Here is a 27,250-nt window from a genome sequence, read left to right as displayed (position 1 = left end):
GAACAGCTGCGAGAAAGACTTGAGTGTCGTATAAAATAGAAATAAACAGATACAGATATAAGTTGAAAGTTATCGACGCTGCTCAAAAAACTGTTAAAATTCTCAGCAATAATTTAATCAGGCTTGTTAATATTCACTCCTCAGAAGCCTTTTTATTAGGCACCCTTATTCACACATGAGTTCCTTTGACCTGAAAATAATTCAAATATTAAATTTAAGTTTTAAAGTGTAAATGATATTTTATTGAGTGAAGTCAATTATGATCAAAAACTAATCACTTAAACGACAGAAAAACTTTTGCTAGAATGAGTGAGAAATGACGTCACGCGCGCAAATGCCATGAGAGGAAGAAGTCATTTAGAGGTTTAAGTCATTCAAAATTTCTAAAAAAAATTGATGCCACTGGCTTTTTCGCTCCTCTTCCTGTTTCGGCGTGAACAAAATTGCTTCTCCAATTTGACTTCAAAAACCATGAAAATTTGTGAACAGATCTTAAAGACAGAGCCCAATACAATTCGAATTCTTTGAATTGTGAAAACCACGAACACCGCAATATAGCTCCGCTCAGCTTACAGCTTCGCAGATTTCAAAATCAGCGTGATACAGATATGTAGCCAGAAAGCTACGCATTACTTTCACCTCAAAAATTTCTCTGAGAAACACCTATACAGGGATGGTCCTCACCCAGAACACATTAACATACGAGCGACAGCAATTTATTTTAGACGCCTTTTTCACAGTTGAAAGGTTCCTATACTACTGTAGACGACAGATAAATGTTACATGTAGTTATTCTTTGAATACCAGTTGTTAGTGATTACACCTTGATTTTTGTTATGTCTGGTTAGGACAGAATTTCTTAAAGCCTTCCGGCTTACTTTACTCTAAGTAAGCAATTGACCAAAACTGTTTCGGAGACAAATTCATGGTGGGAAGGGCGGTTCTTTGAGTGTGACTGACCCTCCCTAAGTCCCAAACCCTTGCATACCGTTCCAGTCGCAGACTCGCCAGTAGTTTCAGAGCAACTCGCCCTTTTAATCGGTTGCTTGTAATTTTGGATCAATTTTTCGACAATTTTCTAAAGATTCAGGAAGATTGTTTCAATGGCTTTAATGAATCGACATCGCTATTAAATGAAAATAAACTTGCTTCTTTTTGCCATAATTGCTTCGATTCTTGCATTCGGTGGGGATGATGTGAGATTCAAGAACGACCATCTGTAGCACCTTTAGCCTGGTAAAATTTTTCAAGTTTGTCAGTTTTTGTCCCTCTTAAAATTTTGCTCTACTTTTTGAAATTAAGCAGAGAATATAATTCTAGTAGACTTATTTCAGGATTCAAAAGTTTTCACAATGAAAACTTGGGAAACGTTTTTTGTAAACATTTAGTTCTGTTATTCAATTCTATAGATTTTCTGACGATGTAACTGATTTTAATTTTGAACTTCGTTTGCTTTGATGATATCAATGCTCAATTTATTCTCCTTGCAACGTGTCAGATTTGAGTTTTCAACTATCTCAGTTAACAAAAAAAATCTCGATGAAGGGGGCGTTTCTTGGTGACAGAAACTATGGCTTTGTCTTCAAACATACCCGGCAGATTGCCAGAAAATAGCCGCCGTTGATTCACATAACTCTATTGGGATTGAAAGAGAAGAAAATATCAACAAAAATTGATTTTTGTATAAAACATTTTTAAGTGCGATTTATTTTGATGTCATTTCGTAATTGAACCTACTCCTATCTCTCAGTGAGAGGCTACAGGGTCTAGTAGCAATACAAATAAGCATTATAGATAGTAACTAAAACTTATGAGAACAAAGTTCAAGAAACGGGCATCTAAAAATGGGCTTATCCAGTTTCTATTTCTGACTTTGATTTTTTTATACTGACTCTCTTCATTTTGACTTGCCTCGCTGAGCAGCTATTGTTTAAAAGGACTTTGAGCAGAATGACAGAAGAGTGAAACTAGCCTAGAGAAGTCAAAAAGATTTCACGCAAAATGTCGAAAAAGCGGCAAAATGAGGTAAAGCGAAACAAAAAAAAGTTCCACGAAGTAAAAAAAACAAGAGCGCTATCATAGCCGGCTGAGAGATGAGGGCGGCTATTAAACATAAACCGACTAACGTCGGATGAATTACTCTCGTACGATAGGATGGGCAATTTAATAGCAGTACAAATCCTGACGTACAATTCGTCGAAGAATGACTAAACAGAAAACTAGACCTTGAACTGACTATGAATGGAATGGGAAAACCATTTAGAAAAAAATCTAAACCAAAAAATCGGAAAAAAATCAAAGTAAAATTGCCGCATGTGAACAAAAAACCACTAGCGAGCAAGCGAATTTTTGTTCAAACACCGTTTTTCTCAATCTACTTTAAATTTAAAGCGAAAAAAAATTCACGCCGCAAAACCACTCGCTTTTTTGCTCCACTTCCTGTTTCGGCGGGACCAAAATCACTACTCCAATTTGACTTCAAAAATCATGAAAAAGTGTGAACAGATCTTAGAAAAAAGACAGCGCCCCAATACAAATCAAATTCTTTGAATTTTAAAAAAAAAACATAGCAGGACAAGTCCTGACGTACAATTCAAAGAATTTTCATTGACTAAACAAAAAAATAGACCTAGAAAGGACTATGAATGGATTGGGAGAACCATTTAGAAAAAATCCAATCCAAAAAATTGAAAAAAAAAGTACAAATCAAAGTGAAATTGCCGCATGTCAACAAAAACACCAGCGAGAAAGCGAATTTTTGTTCAAACACCGTTTTCTCACTCTACTTTAAAATTAGAGCGAAACCATTTCAAGCCGCAAAACTACTCGCTTTTTCGCTCCATTTACTGTTTCGGCGTGACCAAAATCACTACTCCAATTTGACTTTAAAAATCATGAAAATGTGTGAACAGATCTTAAAGTAGAAATCCACTTAAATGCCATCCAACTACTCATTAGACAAAACGTGCATCCAATAATCTACGATTATCTTGAAATAAAACCATAAAACAAAAAAGTAAAAAAACATCACATCTATTAAAAAATGATAAAAAATCTGAACAAATTCTGTCATAAATTGATACCCGAACAAGTTGGACTAAATAAACTGGAAAAAGTTATATTTTTTAACATTACAAGAGTACACAAATCTAAACAAAAGTTGTTTTCAGCCAATAAGGTATCCAGATGCTCTCAAAACAATAGTCAAGTCATAAAAGGTTAAGAAACTTGTCTAAAGAACAAAAAAACCGAAAAACTGCAAAAAATTAAGAAAATTAGTTCGAAATTTTCGACATTTTTCGTCATATTTCTCAACAAAAAAATGCTTCATATCCACAAAGCGGTAACCACGTGTAAACTAAAAATTGCTCAAGTAATAGGGGTATCTTCAATACCCATTTGAGGCAGAAAAACAAAATAATAGTAAAAATCGTGAAATTGAGCCCAAAAATCAGCAAAATACATGAAAAACATCCGAACTAGCATAAAATTTATATAAATTTTCAGAAACCTTCAAACCACTACCAAACCCAATCTAAAATTAAAAGCAAATCATAACCAAACCTCTCAACCAAAAAACTTGAGAAAAAAACTGCTTAAAATGCCGCACGTGAACAAACAATTCCGCTCGCTTACAGAATTTTTTTTCACACCTCAATTTCTCGTTCTGTAGAAAACAGCGATATGAACAAAAAAACCACTCTCTTTTCGCTCCACTCTTCATTTTGTTCAGCAACAAAATCACTCCAAATTTTTTCACGTGTTTCATTTCAAAATTCACTCCAATTGATTAAAAAAAGGACTTCTCCAATACAAATCAAATTCTTTGAATTGTAAAAAAATAGGAGCGCTATAATAGCCGGCTGAGAAGATGAGGGCGGCTATTAATAACGTTTTCTTTTCATTCGTTAACTCGTTTTGCTCGATGGGTTAATTGTTCAAATATTTTATTAACAATTGGATTGCATATTTTATGACGAGTTGGAGCTCAGTCAATTTTATTTTGCCCTTATCTTGCATTTGTGGTATTTTGATAGATTTTTCGTGATGGTCCGACGTTTCGAGTCGGTTCTGGAATTCTTCCGGCTACGTTACCTCATTTCAAAATTTTAATTGCGACCAAATGACGTCACGGTCAGTTCAAATCGGCTTTGTTTCAAGCAATTTTTCACTCTTAGCGGAGCTTTTGTCATTTGGGTGATTAAAATTTTGGTCACACGTGACTTTCCGTAATGTCGAATTGAATTTCTTGCTTACTTTAAGGTAATAAGGTCAACTGAGGATATATCACTAGACAAACACAGAATTTATATTATTGCTTCAAATGAAAATGAAATCTCAGCAATAGGCTTGGAAAAACTGAAATTTCTCTTCGGTCTTATTTGATTCATAATCTTTTGAGACTGCAGGTCTTGGAACTTATGGCAGCTATTTCCGGTCAATCTACAATCTATGTTGTATACGGCCTGAACAAAAGTCAAAAAGCAGATTAAAAGTTTTTTCATACATTATTCTGAGAGACCGAAAGAAGTAGGTGTAAAAATCTTCAATCTTCAAGCGAAAATTTTTGTTTGCCTCCATTTTAAAACAGTTTTCGAGTGGTGAATATCTTGCCGGCCAACGTAGTCTTTCTAGCCAATTTCAAGTAATTGAGCGTTTGTGAGTTGTTTTATTTTTTGAGGCATTTATTTAACTTGTAAAACTTTTTGTCGACTTATAGTTTTACATTGTGTTATAAGTTTTTTCTATGGTGTTATACGCATTGACTGAGTACCAGCAGAGCCTCAGTGTGTTGAATAGTTCTTAAGTAGTGACATCGCGTCTAGCGTTTCCTCTATTCTTTATTATAGTGTCAATCCATGACACCGCAAAAATGCTCCAAAAGGCATTTTAACATTGAATGTCTTGGTGTGGAGTATTTGAAAACAACGTCATCAGATTTTTACTTTTCATTCTTTTCTTTCTCCTGTGTACTCTAAACTAATAAAGATGCTATCGTTATTTTTGTACACTTTGCATGATTAAGTTTCTGATCAGACGTGACTTACATCACACTCAAAAAAAAATTCCTTAGTTTCAAAATAATAATTTCTTTACTTTGATTCAATGCGATAAGGTCAACTGAAGGTGACCCTCTAATCGAAAGGTATTTCGGAGCAGCTATAAGAATCGGCAATAATTTATACAGAGCGGCAATAATTTATACATACCCAGCAGAAAATAACCGCCAAAATCTATTTTAATAACCGCCGAAATCAAACTATTTTGATTTCATTCAGCTGTTAACATCCTCCTCCTTGTTGAGAAACTACAAGGGTTATTATCAAAAACCAATAAGCATAGAGATGATAACTAAGACTTAAAAGAACTAAGTTCAAGCAGCGCGCATCTAAAAATGCGCTTTAAGGGTTAATCCTGTTTCTAATTTTCATTTTGTTTTTTGATACTGATTCTGTTCATTTATGTTTTGCTTTGATTATCAACTGCTATTTAAAAACAATTGGAGCACATTAAGCGACGAATGAAACTAGCATGGAGAAGTCAAAGATTTCGTGCAAAATGTCAAAAACCCGGCAAAATGAGGTAAAGCGAAACATATTTTTGTTCTGACGAAGTAAAAAAGGAGCGCAATAAGAGCCTGCCCAGGAGATGAGGGCATATAACAAAATATTTCAGCCATTAATAAAGAAATTTACTAAGAATTCAAGAATTCTTTCTACAAACAGTTTAAAAAATTTTTTGTCTTCAGCCCTCACCGAGCATTTGAGTTAGTTCATCAGCCCCCTCCTGGAGTTACATTGTGACAATATGAATTAGAACCCTAACAGGCAGCAGGTTTTGGGCAATTTTCTGTCCCAACCAGACAAATAGAAAATAACATTTAAAAAATGAAATTAATTAGTACCTTAACAGGGGGCGTGAAGTGGGTGGAAGGGAGTAAAAATCCAACAATCGCTCTTCACAAAATGAAAATATGTCTCCAAAAGTTTTGGTGAAATGCATACTTTGAGTACAGTAACCCGAAGGGCTCTAAGAGCCGTTAACGCCATCCAGGTAGTTACATGTTTATTCTGTTTTTGAGGACGAAAATTCAAATGGGTCACACGAAAAAAAGCTCTGGAAAAAAATTGCGTAAAATAGCATATAATTGCTGCAGAATTCATGTGAGAGCAATTAATTTTGACGAATTTAGTTCAAGAATCTTGTGCTATAAACAAATTAAATTAAAAAATCGAACAAAAAGCACTAAAGTTGCACAAAAATGTTTATTGCAAACACAGATCAATATCCAAAATAAATCAACCTCCAAAATCAATTGCGTAAATATATCCAGTTTTGAAAAAATAAAAAGCAAGGGAACGCATGAGTTAATAAAATACCATGTAGTGATTATATGAAAGTCAGCTCATCCTCCGAAAACCTCACAGGTAAGAGAAGGCCAAACCAAAAGAAGGCCAATAATTGCTCGCTATCAGAGCAATAAATTAAACTCGTCTTGATGTGAGGCCTTGCATTTTACGTCTTCTATTTAACTGCCACTTCATTAACCAACTTAAAACCAGAAATTCCCCAGCTTTTTGGTAAAAAATACTTGGCAGATTGCCGGAAAATAACCATGATCGGTTTCCATAACCAAGGTTAGGATTTAAATAACAGAAAATTGACAAAAGTATTCTGCAAAAAAATTTTTGTGAGAGCTTTTGATTGAATATTGTAGTTCTTTAAGGAGACGATACAGGGATTGGTATCCATACCAATGACATTAGACCTGGTAACTAAGTCTAATTAGAACAAAGTTCATACACGGTGCATTTATAACTGGGCTTTATGGTTCTATCACATTTCTATTTCCGATTTCGTTTTTCCACACAAATTCTTTCTTTTTTGGATTGCTTCACTGACCAACTGCTGCCTATATAAAACTTTGAGCAGAATGAGAGAAGCATGAAACCAGCCTAGAGATATAAAAAATTCTAGCAATGTCGAAAAGACTGCAAATCGAGGTAACGCAAAAGCAATTTTGTTTGACGAAGTAATAAGAGCCAGAAGCCTCCGGATTCATCTCGGAGTGAAAAATAACTTACACCCTAGGCAACCAGTAACTGATACAACTATTGATTTCATCGTACCATTCAATTTGAAACAACAAACGGAGGATACAAATTATCAGAATCAAGGCCAATTATGAAAATCTTCTCTTCCTCGTCTGAATAGGGTTAATGGTTTCAACAAAATATAAAATGATCGGAAACAAAAACCCAACCATGCATCTCAAAAAAGTGTAAAAACTAAGCAAGGAAATATTAGTGAAAGCTCAAATTACAAAACCTGTTAATTATTATAGTATTCTATAAATTCCGTAGTGTCAAAAAAGGTTTCAAGTCAACCTAAGAAGCAGTAAGCGTTTATTCATTGAGCACTAATGCGACATCCAAATGCAATGAAAAAAAATAAAACGTAGGCAAGAAGTAAAAACTACCAAAGACTGTAAAATTCATTTATTTTATATGAAGATGTACATTCGAACCTTTGATTATTTAACTACTTTTAATTAACTTTGATTGCTTAGCAACAAAAGCTCTACAAATGACCTTAACTAAACAATTGAATCTAATAGAAAACATTCTAAAAGCCAGAAAGACAGAAATAGGCAAAAATAAAATGTTTATTTTTAGCATATTCTCCTCAACTAAAACAGTGATAAACTGATGATAACGATATCAAAAAGCCAAGAAAACCAACAAAATTATAATTTAAACTGAGACATCAGCCAGACATTAAAAACATGAAAAAGAGTACAAAACATCTAAGAAAGCATCTAGAAGGGCGAAATCACAAATAGCTCAAGATTGCATATAAAACTCTTATATTGAATATATGATTGAGATGGTCAAAAATGACCATTAATATGAACACTTAGTTTTCACGTCCGGAATAGACTTTCACATCCTGTTTTAAATACAAAGCAAAAAATTACTAATTAAAAAAGACGCTCCACCAATACTCCTCTCCGAGTCGACAATAAACAAATAGCCGCAGAGTCAAAGATGGTAAACATAACCGACTAACGTCGCGCGAATTGCTCACAAACGACCGACAAGGGGTTGGCTTTGTCAGTAGCTAGCCACGGTTTAAAGAGGCTAGCTTTAGATTAATTGATGGGGCGTAAGGTGAGCGAAGCGGGGATGCACCGCAGCGGGGTGCAAAAGTGGATTGGGGGGATTGATGTGGGGGTGGTGGTTGGGTGGGGGTGTGGGATCAATTTCTAAGAACCACTCTTCACACAATAAGTATAAGTCTCCAAAACAGTTTCTGTTAATCGCATACTTGACGACTAGGTGGCTGAACGGCTCCAAGAAAACTTTATGCAAACTGGGCGCTACCTTTTTATCGCGTTTCTGAAGACAATAGTCAAATGGGTCAGACGAAAAATCGGCCAAACGATAAATTGCATAAGAGACAAACAGATGACATTACGCCACATAACAGCAGCTCAAGTGCGTCATCAACAAAAAGAGAGACAGAGAGAGCGAGAGATAGTGTGTGAGAGAGAGATAGTGTGTGAGAGAGAGATAAATCGTGAAAGAGAAGGAAAAAGACCCCAATCGACAGAGAAGAAAAAGAGATATTTTTCATGAAGGGATTCGGCTCTGTAACTTTTCAAGCCTCGTTAGTAAAAAAATCATACAGAAAACAAAAAAGGCAAAATAAAAATCGAAAGTTGTCAACTTCGCAGTAAAAAAAGTACAAAACCATTTTTTTGTCTCAAAAGTTCTGTCAAAAAACCCATCTTCAAGACTTAAAAAGTTTCTTTGGCCAGTAATGGTCGTTAAACTCAGAAAAGGAATAAGGAAAAATTTTGAAAACTGCAAATTTGAACAAAATCATGCTAAAATTCAAGATATTAATATCGTAAGAACCATTTCTTTGTCTCAAGAGACTTTGCGGTGTCCCTGTTTCAAGCCTGAAAGAGTTTCACAGGCTGATAAAGATCCATACACTTGGAATATGATAAAAAATTTTCCAAAAACTTGAAAAAAAAATTAAAATTTTATCCAAAAATTACTAACGGAAAAAACTTACTCAAAAATTAACTCTGAAAACTATGCAGAAGGTTATTATCAAACCGTGGATGAAATCCCAAGGCCTCTGGTGAAACAATTCAAAACTTGAAAAATTGCAAATATTTTTTAAAAAATTGCTTAAATTCGTGCTATTTAAATCTTAAAAAACATTCTATTACATCCAAAAACTATGCAGTAACATATTATAAAACCCTACAGGAACCTCAGTGGCTCTTGAGGCTAGAGAAACCTAAATAAAGACAAAAGATCAAATTTTAAAAAATTTTTAAAGTTTTATAAAAAAAAATTGCTAAAACTTGTGATATTAAAAGATTGAAAATTAATCCAGGAGCAGACAAAAATTTTCAATAGCCTATTATCAAACCATAACGGAGGTTTTCTGACACTTGAGGCTCAAAAAACCTGAATAATGACTGAAAATGTCAAAAAATTGAAAAAAATGGCAATTAGGTCAAAAAATTACTAAAATTCGTGATGTTAAAATCTTGCACATTTCATTACATCTAGGAATTATACAGTAACCTATCTCTAAAACCTAGAGGAGGTGATGTGGCTGGTGAGGCCGAAAAACTTTAAAAAACGACAAAAATTTTCAAGAACTTGAAAAAAAGCAAGTTTTATCAAAAAAATGCTAAAATTTCTGACATTAAAAAGTTGAAAAACTATTGCATGGCCGATAAAAAATTGTCTGTAACTTATTATCAAACCCCTTAGGAGATTTTCGGGCCCCTGGGTCTGGAAAAATCTAAGGAAAAATGAATGTCAAAAAAACTGAAAAAAATTTCACGTTTTGTCAAAAAATGCTGAAATTCGTGATGTTAAAACGTTGCAAACATTACATTTCTACTATAAACTATGCAGTAACGTATTATTATAGCCTAGAGGAGGTTTCGTGACACAAAGGGCTAAAGAAAATCAAATGTCAGAAGCTTCCAAAACGCTTGAAAAAATTGTGCAAAAAAGTATAAATTTGTGTTTTAAGCGAGCGGTTGTTCGTCAGTAGCTAGAAAGGAGGGCGGGTGGGCGGAGAGGGCTGATGAGGGTTGGGGGTGGGTGTTCAACAGTAGGGCGGGGGTAACAGCGCGGGATGGGGGAGTTGAACAATCGTCCGGGGGAATCAACAGTGTAGGGCTCTTCAACCTCTAAGAACCGCCCTTCACACCATAAGTATAAGTACAAGTCTGCAAAACAGTTTGAGCTGAAACAGAGCTGAAAGGCTCTAAGAGCACTTAATGCTCACTGGGCGCTACCTGTATAACCTGTTTTTGAGGACGAAAAGTCAAAAGCGTCAGACAAAAAATTGGTCAAGCGAAAAATCGCATAAAAGAAGACCGACAAGACTAATATAATTGCTACAAACTTCGTTTGAGAGCAATTAAAAAACAGACCAAATAAATCCTGGTGTTATATTTTTATTAGGAATCTGTATAAATTATTGCTGCTTCATTAGCTATTTTTGAATAACCTTCAATTAGAGTGACGATCACTTAGGTGAGCATATATCCTTTTGTTCAATCTTAAAAAAGTCATTTTGAGAGTCAGGAAGAAATTTTTGAGAGTAAGGTAAGTCAACTGTGACCAAAAAATAATGACGCGAATGATGGAACAACTTGCTCCGCTGAGAACAAAACATGACATCACGCATGCAATTCAGTCAAAATTGCAAGAACCAATGAACATAAAGTAGATTTGAAGTGATTGTGATGTCATATGGTCGTAGCCAAAATTTTGACAAATAACCAAGAGAAGGCCAATAATAGCCCAGCTATCGCTTTGTGGCTATTCATGAAAAATAGGAACGCTATAATAACAGATAAGATAACGGCAGCTATTATTAAACATACCCGGCAGGTTGCCGGAAAATAGCCGCCGTTGATTCCCATAACTCTATTGGGATTGAAAGAAAAGAATATAATGAAAAAAATTGATTTCCGTACAAAATTATTTTTTAAGTGCAGATTTATTTTGATGTAATTTGGTATTTGAACATACTCCTGTCTCTCAGTGAGAGGCTACAGGGTCTAGTATCAATACCGATAGGCACTATAGATAGTAACTAGAACTTATGAGAACAAAGTTTAAGTACCGGGCATCTAAAAATGGGCTTTATGGGTTTATCCCGTTTCTATTTCTGACTTTGACTTTTTAAACTGACTCTCTTCATTGTGAATTGCTTTGCAGAGCAGCTGCTGTTTAAAAGCACTTTGAGCAGAATGAGAGAAGAGTGAAACTAGCCTAAAGAAGTCAAAAATATTTCACGCAAAATGTCGAAAAAGCGGCAAAATGAGGTAAAGCGGAACAAAAAAAAAGTTCGACGAAGTAAAAAAACAAGAGCGCTATAATAGCCGGCTGAGAAGATGAGGGCCGCTATTAAACATAAACCGACTAACGTCGGATGAATTGCTTTCGTACGATAGGCTGGGCAATTTAATTTATAGGGGGATTACCTTGGAAGTTTATGGTTACAACAGCCTTCATTTCAGAATGAGAGCAACAAGCGTGAAAAAGTTGCTCAAGTAAAAGATTGTTGTAGAACAACAGCGGAAACAATAACTGCCTCAAACTTTGTTAGAGAGCAATCGACAACAAAAGTACTGCAATACAGCTGAAGTTTCTAAGCTGAATACAATTTATAATGAAAAAAGCTTCACCCGACCAAAAATTTCGCGCATTTAGCCAGTATGTCTTTACATCAGTTTTTTTTAAATCGGAATGTACAAAAACGCTCAGTCCGCTCCCGGCAGTCTTTAATCTTTCTGATTCTATCTTTGTTTGCTAAGGGAGAACATACACAGCCAACAGAATTCGAGAAACACCCCGAAAGTCCGTCCTGTGCAAAATATCCTTAAACTACCTATTAGCTCCTCATTTTCTTACGTTGGTGTCATAAAGAAACATCTGGAAAATCGCACAAGTGAGAAATTAATGTCCGTCGAAGCTCGCATTTATCTCTTTGGCCAGTTGACTGTAGCATTCTTTCCTTTTGGCCAATAAGCTAACACTTTTGCGATTTCCGAGTCGTAAAAAACAACTCATAAACTCATTCCGACAATAGCAGCGTTCCGTTATTTATAAATATTCTTATATCTAAGTATTCAACCTGTCATATTTTAAGTGTGCATAATTCGATGCACATAGCTCTCTTTCGGCTACACCTAACAATCATATTTTATGTACTCACTGTATGGCGATTGAGTCCCCTGGGATAAAGTCGATGGGATTATCCACATCTTTATCCCAACTGGCTCCCAGCCAGGAACAATCACAAAGCTGCTTGTCCTTGTCTTCACTGGCCAGTTTATAGCACCTATGCACAATCATCAATCAACTCTCAGCATCTACCAGCGAAGACAAAATTTAAAGATTAATTGCCAGATCTTTCCCTTAACGCCAACAGTACATTGCGCAAATGTTACTAGAAGAGCTGCCAATAAATGAACCACTAAAATAGGGCGAGGGTTCAGAGACAGAAGACATCCTATTGGCAACTAACTTCTGTGCCATGATATTGAATGAAGGCTGAGCTTTCCAAATCAGCCTTAATTCAATAGCTCAAAAGTCTGCGTCTGCAATTAATAACTCTAAAGCAACGGTTTTTTATTATAATCAATAACCAAAAACCATAATTGATTGATCACCAAAATAAGAAACTACCAAACACTTCTTGTCTTTTCTTTTAGGCAAAAATAATGACCTATGAAAGATAACTACTTATCAAGTTCGCTCTTGACCAATAAGGTAATTTTGAATTTTCACTGACACAGATTTGGAGTAAAAAAGCGCTTAAAAACTGATATGAAATGATTGACAATATTGAAGCACGTTCCTGGCTTCAATAGAATGAATCATAACTTACTGACCTTGAGCATTTGAGTCCTGAGCTCTCTGTCCTGTGCATTGAGAAGTCCAGATATCTCGTCACTTCTGACAAACTCTGTCTTCCCAGAGTCTCCAGTGCATCCCTTTTGGAGACAGAGTCGAACATGTACACCAATCGAGGCCAGTCCACAATCTCCACCTTTCCCGAATCAGAGTTGAACACTCGATAGAACACTGTCAACATCATCAGCCTGGTTCCGCGACCACTCCCAGAACCACTTGATGACTTGATTCCTTCTTCCTGGTCACCAGCACCGGCATTTGGCGACGTCTGAGCTCCTCGTTTGCCTACAAATGGGAACCCGGTATCCTCGTCTTCCATTAAATTGCACATTGGACACTTGACCATCATTGACACAGGTGGCTTGTTCCTGCTATTCATTTCTTCCACATTGGATGATGTTGGATTGTCCAGTGAATATGTATCATCTGAGGTACTGTCTCCCGCGGCATTCATCTGTTCCATAGCTATCGCTCCCATTATGTCCATATCCTCCTCGTCATTGCACGCTCCTCCAAACTGTGCGAGCGCTGCGTCCATCTAAAGGGGAAACCTTTCTGCAATTCACAATTCAACACATTCATCCGAATGTAATGGAGGCAATCGCGACATTCCACGAAAAAATTGACCAACGTTGGAAGAATTGCTCTCAAAACACCTGACATAGGGGTCACTTTAGTTTGCTGCAGCTACCTTAAATTTGTGCAGGTTAGCCTTACTGTGTATGTGTTTGTGTGCGGGGGGAGACATAATTGCAAACATAGCTGCGAAGACTTGCGTGTCGTATAATACAGATATAAGTAGCAACATTATCAACGCCGCTAAAAAACTATGTAAAACATTCACCGATATATTAAAACTGCGTGTCATAATTCACTCCTGGGAAGCCTTTTTACTAGTGACCCTTATTCACACATGAGTTCCTTTGATATCCGACTGATTCAATTTGAGCTTAAGTTTTAAAGCGAAAAGTCATGTTCTTGAGTTGAGGTAAGTCACGCATGATCCAAATCTAATCCCGCAAAAGACCTAAAAACTTCTGCTAGAGTGAGTGAGAAATGACGTCACGTGCGCAAACGCCGCAAGAGGAAGAAGTAATTCAGAAAACTGCTTTTTCTCAAGCTTTGCGGTGTGCACAAATGCAAAACAAAACAAGAGCGTCAGACGACTAAACAAACATACCCGGCAGATTGCCGGAAAATAGCCGCCGTTGATTCCAATAAGCATGATTGGGATTGAAAGAATAGAATATATCGAAAAAAAAAGATTTTTGTACAAAAACATTTTTAAGTCCGATTTATTTTGATGGCATTTTGTAGTTGAACATAACGTATTTCTGTTTCTTAGAGAGAGGCTACAGGTGCTACTATCAATACCAATAAGCATTAGAGATGGTAACTAAGACATAGGAACGACGTTCAAATAGCGGGCATCTAAAATTGGGCTTTATGGGTTTATCCCGTTTCTACTTTTTTTTTACTGACTCTGTTCATTTTGAATTGCTTTGCTGAGCAACTGATGTTCAAAATCACTATTAGCAGAATGAGAGAAGAGAGAATCTAGCCTAGAAAAGTCAAAGATTTCACGCAAAATGCTGAAAAAGCGGCAAAATGGTAAAGCGAAAAGTTCGACGAAATAAAAAAAACAGAAGCGCTATAATAGCCGGCTGAGAAGATGAGGGCGGCTATTAAAAATGGATCTATTCTGTTTCGGCCCCAGTGTTTTTTATGACCCCAGTTACAAATTCTATGTAGTTATATAGCACGTTACTATTTAAGAAAATAGCACGTGCGACTGGGGGTCATAAAAAATTTATGCTCACTAAGCTGGGGGGGGGGACATAATAGATCCAAAAAAAATAGCAGGACAAGTCATGGCCTGCAATTCAAAGAATTTTCATACACTCAACAGAAAAATAGATCAAGTATGGACTAAGAATGGATTGGAAGAAATAATAAGAACAAAACCGACTAACGTCGAGCGAATTGCTCTCAAATGAACGGCGAGCGGTTGGCTTCGTCAGTAGCTAGCCACGGGGGGGGGGGTCACCAGGGGCTGATGGGGGGCAACACTGGGTTGGGGGGCAACAGCGCGGTGGGGGTGGAGGCAATAGTGGGGTGGGGGGTCAACAGGGAGGGTGGAGGTGTCTCAACCTCTAAGAACGGCCCTTCAAAACATAAGTATAAGTATAAGTCTCCAAAACAGTTTGAGCTGAAACAGAGCTGAAAAGCTCAAAGAGCACTCAATGCCCGCTGGACGCTACCTGTTTATCCCGTTTTTGAGGACGAAAAGTCAAAAGCGTCAGACGAAAAATCGGTCAAGCGAAAAATCGCATAAAACAAAAAGACCGACAGGACTAATACCTGATCATAAAAATAAAAAATTGAAGTCGAATTGCCGCATGTCAACAAAAAACACGCATGAAAAAAATTTTTCTTTATACAACGTGTTCTCACTCTACTTGAAAATTCGAGTTGAAACAATTTTACGCCACAAAACCACGCCTTTTCGTTCCACTTCCTGTTTCGGTGTGACCAAAATTGTCACTTCAACTCGACTTCAGAAATCATGAAAATAAGTGAACTGAACTTAAAACAAAGCCGGAAAAAATCTGGAAACGGCTTGAAATAGAAAACTGGCCATGCTCACTGACCTGATGCACGTCATACTTTATTACACTTAACATTTTACAACAATAACAGAAAACATAACCGAATAACGTCGGGCACGAATTGCTCTAAAGACCGGAGAGCGGTTGGCTTCGGTAGAAGCCAGCTGGGGCCTGTGGATTCTAGCATTAGGGGGAGGGGATGAACGGAGTGAGGGAGGGCAAGCTTTGGGGGAGGTGGTGGGCTCAGCCCGGGGTAGGGTTGCGGAGGCTAGATGGGGGGGGGTTCAAATCGACAGATGAATGAGGGCATACAATGGGAGAGATGAAGAAGCGCCCCTGAATCGCATTCTCCGAGTAGAGTAGGGCTTGGGGCTCTTAGAGTACTAAATGCCCTCCGAGCGCTTTTAGTTTTTAAAAACGAAACGTCAAATGCGTCAGACGATTGCTACAAATTTTACGAGGAGTTTAAAAAAATGAGAAAATTAACTGACAAAAACTGATGAAGCATCTGATAAAATTTGTTTTCAGTTGGGAACTCAAAAAATGTCGGAGAAAGACTTTTTAATAGTAATGCAGAATCACGCACGCAATTCAGCTGAAATTGCATGAACGAATGAACAAAAAGCAGATTTGAAGTGGTTGTGACGTCATATGGCCGTTACTAAAAAGAGATAAATTTACCGAATTTTTTGTGTTATTTTTCAGTGCGGCTATTAAAAGAGATAAATTGACCAAATTTTTTTTGTTTGTTTCAGTGTCAAAAACTGCTCTAATTTGGCGTGCAGTTTTAAATGGATTCTAAAACTATACTTAATTTAGCTTCAAAACTAAAAGCTAATAAGCTTAATACCAATGTCAGCTAGCAGACACTCTAAGGAAATTTGATAACCTAAATCTCAATGACTAAATGATATGTCATTATCGGTTTATCCTGTCCCTTTTGCTTTTGATCTTTTAGCTTTGACAGTATTCACCTCATTGCGTTCAATCCAATGATTGAAAGAATTTAAAATCCATTCAGTTGAAACAGTGCGCGAAGTATGTCAGAAGTCAAACGTAAAATCGTGACTTATGGAAATCAAAAAATGTGATCACAAGGTAAATCGAATTAAAAAACATAGCAGGGCAAGTCCTGACGTACAATTCAAAGAATTTTCATTGACTAAACAGAAAAACTAGACCTAGAATGAACTATGAGTGAAATGCGAAAACCATTTTAGAAAAAATCAGATAAAAAATAAGAAAAAACAGACAATCAATGTCAAAATGCCGCATGTGAACCAAAAAAACCACTAGCGAGAAATGAAAAATTAATTCAAACAAAAAACTAGGTCTAGAATGAGCTGTGAATAGATTGGGAAAACCATTTAGAAAAAAATCTGATCCAAAAAATCGAAAAAACAGTAAAAATCAGAGTGAAATTGCCGCATGTGAACAAAAAACCATTACCGAGAAACCGAATTTTTGTTCAAACACCGTTTTCGCACTCTACTTTAAAATTAGAGCGAAAAAAATTCACGCCGCAAAACCAATCGCTTTTTCGCTTCATTTCCTGTTTCGGCGTGACCAAAATCACTACTCCAATTTGACTTCAAAAATCATGAAAATGTGTGAACAGATCTTAAGACAGCGCCCCAATACAATTCAAATTCTTTGAATTGCAAAAAAAACCAAGAGCACCGCAATATAGCTACGCTCAGCTTACAGCTTCGCAGCTATAAAAAAAATCCGATCCAAAAAAATGAAAAAACAGTAAAAATCAAAGTGAAATTGCCGCATGTGAACAAAAAACCACTAGCGAGAAAGCGAATTTTTATTCTAACATCGTTTTTTCACTTCACTTTAAATTTAGAGTAAAAAATTTTACACCGCAAAACCACTCGCTTTTTCGCTCCACTTCCTGTTTCGGCGTGACCAAAATCACTACCAATTTGACTTCAAAAATCATGAAAATGTGTGAACAGATCTTAAAAAAAAGACAGCGCCCCAATACAATTCAAATTCTTTGAATTGTTAAAAAGGAGAGCACCTGAATAATAGTCGTTAAGAGGCTGACAGTGGCTATTAAAAACAGACAAAATTGTCCAAAATTTGCTCAAAATTATTCAAGAAAAAACATGACCGACTAACGTCGGGCGAATTGACTTTTAAGTAGCTAGCACCGGCTGAGTTACGTGTGCAACGATAAGCAGGGGTGGGGTGGTAGAATGATGTATGTTCGTGAGGGGGGTTGAAGTGGGGTGAGGGGGGTGGGTCAAACTAACAACCTTCACACCATGAATCCAAAACAGTTTCGTTAAATTTTAGGCTGAATAGCTCTAAGAGCCCTCAACGCCCTTCCGTCGCTACCTTTTTATCCCGTTTTTGAGGATGAACAGTCATAACTAAAACAGGTAATACTCCCCCGAACGCTATAAACTTTTTAAGAAGCAGACAAAAATTGCTAAAAAATGGTCCAACATGGCAGAATGCTTAGAACAGCTCAAAACTGAATAACATTTTTTTGCTTCAGATTGCCAAATACCTTTCATAAGTACCATTACTAGTTTGGCTAAACAATACCGAACACCTTAAACAGAAAAATTGGAGTTTAAACTAAACAACTCCTTTGAAAATTGCCGAACGTGATTGCAAGCTCACTTAGAGAAAATGTTCACACCTAGTTTTCTTTCTCTTTCTAAAATGCGACCTGAACAGAGAACCACTCTCTTTTCTCTCAGCTGATCAGCTATTTGACCTACACACTTTGTTTTCACGCATTTCACTTCCTGTTTCAAATACACTCCAAGAAAATTACCGATCCAAAACAGACGCTCCGCAAATACTCCTCTTCGAGTCGTAAAAAGACAGCTCCCAAAAATATTTAAATTCTTTGCATTGTAAGAAACCAAAAAACGCGATACAGATATACTCAGCTTACAGCTATAAAAAACATTAACGTAATAAAAACCAGCTTCACAACACTCACGCGCTTATTATAAATGCTTGTGCCAGAAGTTCCTACATACTTAGCGGTTAGCACTTCCATGAACTTTTGTCATTTAAAATATGCACGTTTCGTGTTTTTAACAAGGTCACGTGACTCTGCACAAGTCATTTTGAAATTCTGAGTAGCTTACGATGCGATCCAAAACGAAAAATGGAAGTTTGCCATATTAATAACGCTGCGATTAAACACTTAATTTGATCAAGACCACGTAAGAAATGAAGTATTTGTCATGTTACCTGTGTCTGTTCTGGTGACTGTTGTTGCTGCTCTTTTGTCCTCTGGAAGCAGTCCAGACATAGATAGCAGCCACAGTGGTGACTTCGCAGGTCGTCATCGAATCTGTCATCCATACAGATGCAGCATGTTTTCCACGAGTTCACCTCTAAAATCCGACAATTGCAGAAGTTACGGACAAAACTTAGTTTACAAGCCTCATGGAAGCAAAAAAATTTGCTCACGTGGGAAACGAAAGATCCCGCATCAGACATTTTCGTAGCACTCATAGGGTTATAATAAATCTTTGGCTATCAAGCGTACCTTGGGGAGCTGTAGTTCTTTCATCTCTGGCCGTTCCTTCTCCAGACTCCGGCTCACGTTCTCCGTGTTCCTCTTCCCGTTCACCCCTCTCCTCGTGCCCCTCGACGTCTCTTTCGATCTCCCCTCCTCCACCTCTCATTGCATCATCACACGCGGAGGTCGAAGCTCTCTCGCCGTCAATAGCCGGTTGCTTCGAATGAGGGTTGCGACTTTTTACGAAGGCGAAGTAGAGAGCGTCCTTTGAGTTTGAGTATGATGATGATGCATTGTAGTATGACGTCATGATGCCCATTGACACTGAAGAGTCATTGCTGCCGTTTTCACTTCCACTTCCACTCGAGGGCAGATTGGCCAACTGGACCGAGTCCTCCTGAAAAACAATTGAGTACGTCTTCATTGACACAACTATGAAACTTGCGGGAAAACTTAAGAATTGTCAACACGAGGACATATTTCATTCAACGAAGGTCAAGCATGATGAGCTATATCAAAGATCTTTTTGATTGTGTAGTATTTGTTTATTTGATACGATCAGTTATATCCGAAGCCGTTACTTCTACTTTAAAAAGCCATTAACACATGCAACTTCAAGTGTCAAAAAATTTTCGAAAACGTCTTGTCTTTATCTCACTTTTCAACTCCCGAAGCTTTAGAAAAGTCCCGAAGTTTTAGCAACACCACCGAAGGAGAACATTTAAGGACAACATTTCCTAATAATAATACATCGGATACATTAAACTTCAATGTCGGTTTTGCGTACCAAATCAAACAACTTGCCAAAAATCGGTCGACGGATCCACAAAATCCGGTGGTGGCATTTCTGCTTCCCAAAGCAATCAACACATCCATTCCTTCCAACTTAATTTGTGCAGCCATCAATTGCTTCAGCATCTTAGCCCTCATATCACCTACAGTCCCATGTTTGTTCACAGCTTTCACTTGAAAGGTGATTTTGGGACTGTTTGGATCCTCCGGGATGAGAAAAAGAGGGAAGTTTTTGTCCAGAGCCCCTGGCAAAGGCACTGGTACATACATGAAAGGCTCATCAGTCGTGGAGATATCACCACAGCCATCGCAGCATACAGTGTTGCGGAATTGGCCTTGAAAAGTTTGAGCAATGATGCTCTCCACAGTTTTCGAAGATGCTTTCTCTTTCACTGGTTCCTTGTATGGTCTAAAAGTGCTTGCGTCACTTCCTTTCTTCCTTTTCACCACTTCATCCTGCTCGTTATCTCCCATATCCCAATGAGGTTTAATAAATGCTCCTGAAACCATCATTTGAAATTGCATTGCAAAAGAATGTATATGACTGTAAAAAGTTACGAAAGGAAAAAATGGGAGATAGTGAACTTTAATTAAAAGAAAATCGTAGATTTTTAAAATGTTCCCATTCTGTATATATGGGATTAAATTTCAACTCAATAATTAAAATCACAATAATCAAAACATAACCGACTAACGTCGGGCGAATTGCTCTCAAACGACCGGCGAGCGGTTGGCTTTGTCAACAGCTAGCCACGGTTTAGTGTCCTCAGGGCGCTACCTCTTACGAAAGTCAAATGAGTCAACAAAAAATTGGCCAAGCGAAAAATTGCATAAAAAGACAAACAGGACTAATTTTTCTAACATAAATAAATCATATAGAAAAAAACTGAAAATAGCAAAACTAAACAAAAGTTTTGAACTCCGCAATAAAAAAATCAAACCCATTTTTTGTCTCGAAAGCTCTATCAAGTAACCCATCTCCAAGACTTGAAAAGTTTTGGTTGGCCAGTAATGGTCGTTAAACTCAGAAAAGGACAAAAAATATTTTAAAAAATTTGGAAAGAATTGCAAATTTTTACAAAATCTTACTAAAATTCAGGACATATCTTAAGAACCATTTCATTGTCTCAAGAGACTATCCAGCATCCCTGTTTCAAGCCTCATAGATTCACCGGCTCATAAAGATCCATACGCTTGGAACATAAAAAGTTTCCAAAAATTTGAAAAGTTTAAATTTTATTACTTTGAAACTAGTTAATTTTTAGTACTAAAATATTACTAAAAATGGAGTCATAAAAATTTTGATCACAACCCCATTAACTATACAAACTATGCAGCAGCTTATTATCAAACCCTGGAGGAGGTCCCAGGGCTCTGTTGCCGGAAAAAATTCAAAACCAAGAAAAAATTGCAAATATTTTTAAAACGTTTAAATTCGTAATATTAAACTCTTGAAGAACATTCCATCAGATCTATAAATTATGCAGTAACATATTATCAAACCCTGGAGGAAGTTCCGTGGCCCTTAAGGCTAGAGACACTTAAAAAGCTCAGTGGGGGGTGGGTGGGGGATAGGGGGGGGGTCAACAGTGGGGTTGTCTTCAACCTCTAAGAACCGCCCTCCACACCATATGTATAAGTATGAATTTCCAAAACAGTTTGAGCTGACAGAACAGACAGTTCGAATGTCCAAGAAATCCAAATATGTATTAAATTTCGTGGGTCCCTAAAATTTCATTAAAAAACTTTTTGTAGCATTTTCAACTCTTTTCATTTGCAGAAAGTTAGGTTCGGTGAAATTTTGTTCTGTAGAATAAAAAACCTTGAAGAAAAAAGCTAAGAGTAAACATTTTGTGTGATGTATAAATTATCTGAGAGCTTATGCCAATAGTATTATCCAATTGGCAGTTTATTTCCTGTTTGAAAAAAGCTGGTTTCGTATTTAACAGAATTTCTTTTGTATAATGAACAAAACGAATTAGATAAAAAACGATTTAACTGAATTTCTTTTGTAACTCAGCATATTTGTTATTGGTAGCATTAAATATTTCATTTTCAAAAATATTTTTTTTGTTAATACAAGATTTGACAGCCCAGTTTAATTGAAGTTCGAAAGAAGTTCCAAAGATAAAAATTAATTCTTTAATCAATAGTTGACAGAATTACGGCTGAGTATTGCAGATGACATGAAACAAAACAATCATTAAGTGTTTTTTGTCATTTCCTTAGGAACACAGGCTCGTAAGATATATAAGTTCTTATTCATTGCGCCACTTTGTTCAATAGCCTCCACTTTTTCTTGATAGGTTAGTTTATTGTCAATAATAACTCCAAGATACTTGACATACTGCTTTTCCAAAAAATTCTGGTTATTTACTAGTAAATCAACTTACTTCTCTTCCCCATTACATTTGAATACAATTATTTGTTTTGTTACTGTTAATTTGTAAATGTTTTTCATTGAAGTATGTAAATAAATTTGAGATTGCTAATTCGATGGAGATTTACATTTATCAATCTTTTTCAAACGATAGAACTAACGCCTCATCGATATATTGAATTGACTGACAATTCGCATGAATGTCTTTATCATTAACGTATCAATTAAATAAGAGGGAACCCAATATAGTACCCTGAGGGAACACCTCTATCTAAATTTATCCAGTCGGAAAACATATTTTGTTTTGAAATACATTCTGTAAATCGGAAAACAAATTTTGCAATCAACTCAGTCGATGCAGAAATTATACATAACATAGCCGGCAGATTGCCGGAATAGCTGCGAAATAGACCTGCGTGCCGTAAAATACAGATGGAAAAAGATACAGAAGTGAGTTGATAATAGTTATCGCCGCCGCCTATAAAACTTACAAGTTTATTTCAAAGGAGGTTGTTTTGGGTGCAAAAAAATTTCCCTGTCGCGTCTCGAACCGGCAATCTCCGGATTATTAGCCAGTCGCCTTAACCACTCGGCTGTCGGACCATACAATCTGTTTTACAATCAACTTTGTTTTACGAACAGATTCGGTTTCTGAACAACTGCAATTTAGGTCACGCAGAAAGCGTGAAATCAAGCGCGAAAAAGCCATTTAAGCAGTGACGAGACAGAATGTTCTAGAACAAATGTAAAACGAAAATGAAGCGTCAGACGACGAAACAAAAAAACATAGCCGGAAGAATTCCGGAAGCGACTCGAAGCGTAAAAATTTGAAAAAACCTAATTGCAGCTGAAACCATTACCTTTTTTAATAAACCAAAAACTCATTACCCCCCGCCCCGGGTCTGATCTAAAAATTGGTGAAATTTAAACCACTGTCACCAAGAGAAACAAAATGCCGCAAAAATATTTTTTATTGAAAACGTTTGGTAAGGATAAGTGCAAAATAATTAGGATAGTCAAAACACTGATAGTCTCAAAAAACTGACAGGACTATCAACTGCCCTCAAATAATTCATGATTCTAATCTCAAAAAGATCGCTAAAGCAAACGGCAGATAATATTAACTTAAACTAAATTAAATTTTTCAAAAAATAATGCTCAAAGTTAAGAATCAGAAAACTACTGCAGTTAGATTTCTCATCACTGCAATTAAGACAAAAACAACAAATACTTTTTTCTTCCTGTATATATGCTAGACAACATGATTTCAAACTATTTCAAAAATTAAAATATTCATAGAAAAGCAACCGAGTAATATTTGAAGGCAAAAAAATGTTTAAGAACAATACCAAGGTCGGAAAAAAATACAATAAAAAGTAATAAGTAGCAATTTTGGAAAAGGCTTTCTAGTAAACTCTTAGTACTGCTTATGTTGAATGAAATCAATTGCAACCCAAAGAAATGACGAAAATCTAAGAAAAAGCCGAAATAATAAATTTGTTAATAACTGAAAAAATCAATAAAACAGGTATAAATGTAGGTGCCAGGACAGAGCTAGAATTATACAAGCTAGAATGTGAACAATATGGACACAATGTAAGGAACACCGTAACAAAGACTAATTCTTGATTTTTGAAAGTTCAAATCAAAGTTTAAAAGTTTTGAAAGTTAAAAAATCAAATTTAAAAAAACAAGAAAAACTAACACCATTTCATTTTTCAGCCATCGAGACATAGAAAATACAACGATACATCAGAGACAAAAAATCTATCCTCCTGAACAGATCAAAAAAAAAATAAAAAGCATAAATCAAACATACGAAACATTGAAACATTTTGCAAAAAAAGGTCAAAAAATTTTTAGGACTGCATTTGTAAAAAACTTGCACTGTTTTTCGAAAATTTAGCGCTAAAAAATTATTGACGTTTTTATGAAACAAAATTAAAGCCCCTCATGTTGCACAAAAAGCATATTTCTAGTAATTAAAACCAAAATACAGACAAAAAACTGAGAAAAATAGGAAAAAAAACTACCAAAATCGGATTAGCATATGTACAATTTTATAAAACAAAATTACATCGAGGTAAAAAGAGGCATCGCGTATATGAATTGTCAACGGGAAGTTGTAATATTGACTGATTTTTGACAAAAAGACGGCTAAAAGATCCAAAAATTAAGAAAATAATAGGAAAAATGCCAAAAATTAATTAAAAAATCAAAAAATTTATTGCCAATTTTGAACTTGAAACGCGTTTTCAGGCTCTGCAAAACACTGTGCTATTAATTTCCAAGGTTTACATTTCAATATAGCATCGAATAAAAAACATTTCTACAAAAAACCAAATTACAAGCAAAAAAATGGGCCACTTGGACGAAAAAACGGCTAAAAACGGTTATCTATATGTGCCATTCAGTCAAAAACTACTTTTCGAAGTCAAAAAGTCATTCACTAAACGCAGCGCATGATCAAAAAACTTCTCTCGCTCAGAAAAAATTAGTTCACATGGCCATTTTTCTCACTTTCGCTTTTAGGTCAAAACAGCGTCTGAACGAATAGTACTTCCGGTAAAAAAAAAAACCTTAAGAAAACCAATACTCCTCTTCGAGTCGTAAAAAACCAAGAGCACCGCAATATAGCTACGCTCAGCTTACAGCTTCGCAGCTATAAAAAAGACAATGGTTGTAATCAATCATTCATACAAAGTTCAGGGCAACTGAATATTAAATTCATGGTGGGAACTGAGCATTTCTACGTTTATAAGGCCACTAATTTTGTCGCAGAAAACACGAGACTATACAAAGATTGGATGGAACCACAACTTCTTGGATGGAACCACATAATGGTCTTAAATTTGATCACAAAAGCTGATCTCGGTTTGACCACAGCACGCCTCTGAAATCCAGTTCGGAGCAGCTATCACAGTTCCAACTGCTTAAAAGAAACAGATGCTTGATTTTTTTCCCAAATTTTTTACTCCCTCCTTCAGTACGCTAATAATTTATTGTTCAAAGCTAAAAAACCGTTAGCACAAAACCGTTAGTTCTTACTTTCAAAGCATCAGTAGAGCTACAATTACTGTTATAAAGAGCGAATATGTCAGAAACTTCTTTACAGCTAATTAAATTTTGCAGAGCAACGCGGAACTTTGCACTCCATTGAGTTCCGTAGTTTTCTACCTTTTCAAAATCGTTTTCTTGAGTGAGGAATGTCATGTCTTCATCGGCTTATCTCGAAAAGTCACATATTCATCGGCTTATCTGAATGAAGTAAAAATCTCAATCAGTTGAAACACTGAGCGAGTTAAGTCAGATCTCAAACGCTAAATTGAAACATAAACCGACTAATGTCGTAAGAATTGCTCTTGAACGACAGGCGAGGCAATTTATTTCAGGGGCTGTAGCCTATATAAATTTTTCTTTAAGGGTGCAAAAACAGTTTACCACGCCGGGATTCGAACCATCGATCTCCCTCTCCCGGACCAAAGCACTGCCCACTCGCCTATCCTCGTTCTATGCTGCAATCAATTTTATTTCAACAACAAGCTGTACTCCGGAGTGAGAGCAATAGAGATCACTCATAAAATGAAGAACGAAAAAGTCAAAAAGTCACCTGAGAAGACAAAGAATGTTCTAGAAAAGCGCAAAATGGTCAAAAATTTTGTCTAAAAAAAACCATGGCGTTTACAATAACTGCTATGACCTTCGTTCAAGAGCAGTTAAAAAAACGTGAACGCAGGGTAAAGCAAATGTTTTTTTAAAAAGAAAAAGACAAGCCCAAACTAGTATCCGTTTGAGTAGCTGACCCGTAGTATACCTATATATAATATCCGTTTGATCCCATAGTATACATTCGCAATTGCCTAGCTTCTACTACAAAAACGAAAATATAAATGACGATTTCATAAAATCAAATAATGTTCAAGAAAGTTGAATCAAACATAATTTTTCTGCTTGAAATTTGTTTTTGTAATTGCTCTTTTTCATCGCAATATTTTCATACAGATACTCAGATAAGGGCAGAACTCTAAAAAAAATGAATTTACTTGAAAGACTTAAATCTGTGAATCACATCTTGCTCCTTCAAATAACTTGAACTAGAATACTCCGTGAACTTTAGGTATTACGCCAACTTTATTTTTCTGCTTAAAATTACTTTTTTTTCTGCTGAAAATTTGTTTTTGTAATTGCTCTTTTTCATCGCAATAATTTCATAGAGGGAACAAAAAATGGCAGAACTCTTAAAAAATGAGTTTGCTTTAACGATTTTGAAATCTATTAATCACATCTTGCTCCTTCAAGAAAACTGAACTTGAGTTTTCCATGCACTAAGTACAGCGCCAACTTTTTTTACCAGTACTTTTTCGGACAGCATTTAACTTTTTCGCCAAATACATATATAAAAAGCTAGATAAATGGCAAAAGAAAACAGAAAACTGAATTCTCGTTAGCCGATAGAAAAAAGATGCTCAATGAGAAATTTGAAAAAAGGCAAAAAAACTCAAAAAAAGCAGCCAAGTTTTTTGCAGTTTTTGAATTTTCTGATGTTAACATGTTAACGTTACACAAACTCAAAAAAGGAACAAATCAATGAGAAAAAATTCCGGCTAATCAACCTAACTTGAACACAAAAACTGATAACTTATGACAAAACGCACAAACAGTCAAAATGGGTACAAATTACCATAAAAAACCTATGATATCGTCAATTGGAAAAAATGCGCCAAAATGTGCTTTCAAAAATGGCTTGGCAATTGGAGCACGTGCAAGAAATGTTCGCGCTCCGCTCAAGTGTTTTTACACCCAGTTTTCTCGAACTCTCAAAAATGCGCCATCAACAGAATATCATACTCTTTGCTTGTCAATTTTTACAGCACTTCGACTTAATAAACACTTTATCACGTGCGGTATTTACTGTATCCAATACAACCCAAAAAAAATTCCTAAAAATCCACTCCATCTATACTCTTCTTCGACTCTCCGAGTTGTAAAGAAGCGTGCCCCA

General features: G+C 36.2%; 1 protein-coding gene across 1 annotated transcript in view; it reads right to left on the bottom strand.

The window, feature by feature from the left end:
- LOC142351580 (uncharacterized) overlaps nucleotides 1-27,250 on the bottom strand; it is a 462,469-nt gene that overhangs the window by 17,092 nt on the left and 418,127 nt on the right. The window contains exons 7-11 of the mRNA XM_075403689.1: nucleotides 19,881-20,368; nucleotides 19,104-19,473; nucleotides 18,803-18,948; nucleotides 12,947-13,506; nucleotides 12,268-12,393 (exon numbers count right to left, since the gene is read on the bottom strand). Of these exons, the coding sequence (XP_075259804.1) occupies nucleotides 12,268-12,393; nucleotides 12,947-13,506; nucleotides 18,803-18,948; nucleotides 19,104-19,473; nucleotides 19,881-20,368 (1,690 nt within the window). The remainder of the gene's footprint in view (nucleotides 1-12,267; nucleotides 12,394-12,946; nucleotides 13,507-18,802; nucleotides 18,949-19,103; nucleotides 19,474-19,880; nucleotides 20,369-27,250) is intronic.

This window comes from Convolutriloba macropyga, chromosome 13, assembly GCF_964194025.1.
Source record: "Convolutriloba macropyga chromosome 13, txConMacr16.3, whole genome shotgun sequence".
NCBI lineage: Eukaryota > Metazoa > Xenacoelomorpha > Acoela > Convolutidae > Convolutriloba > Convolutriloba macropyga.
This window is presented reverse-complemented; position numbering and strand designations above follow the sequence as displayed.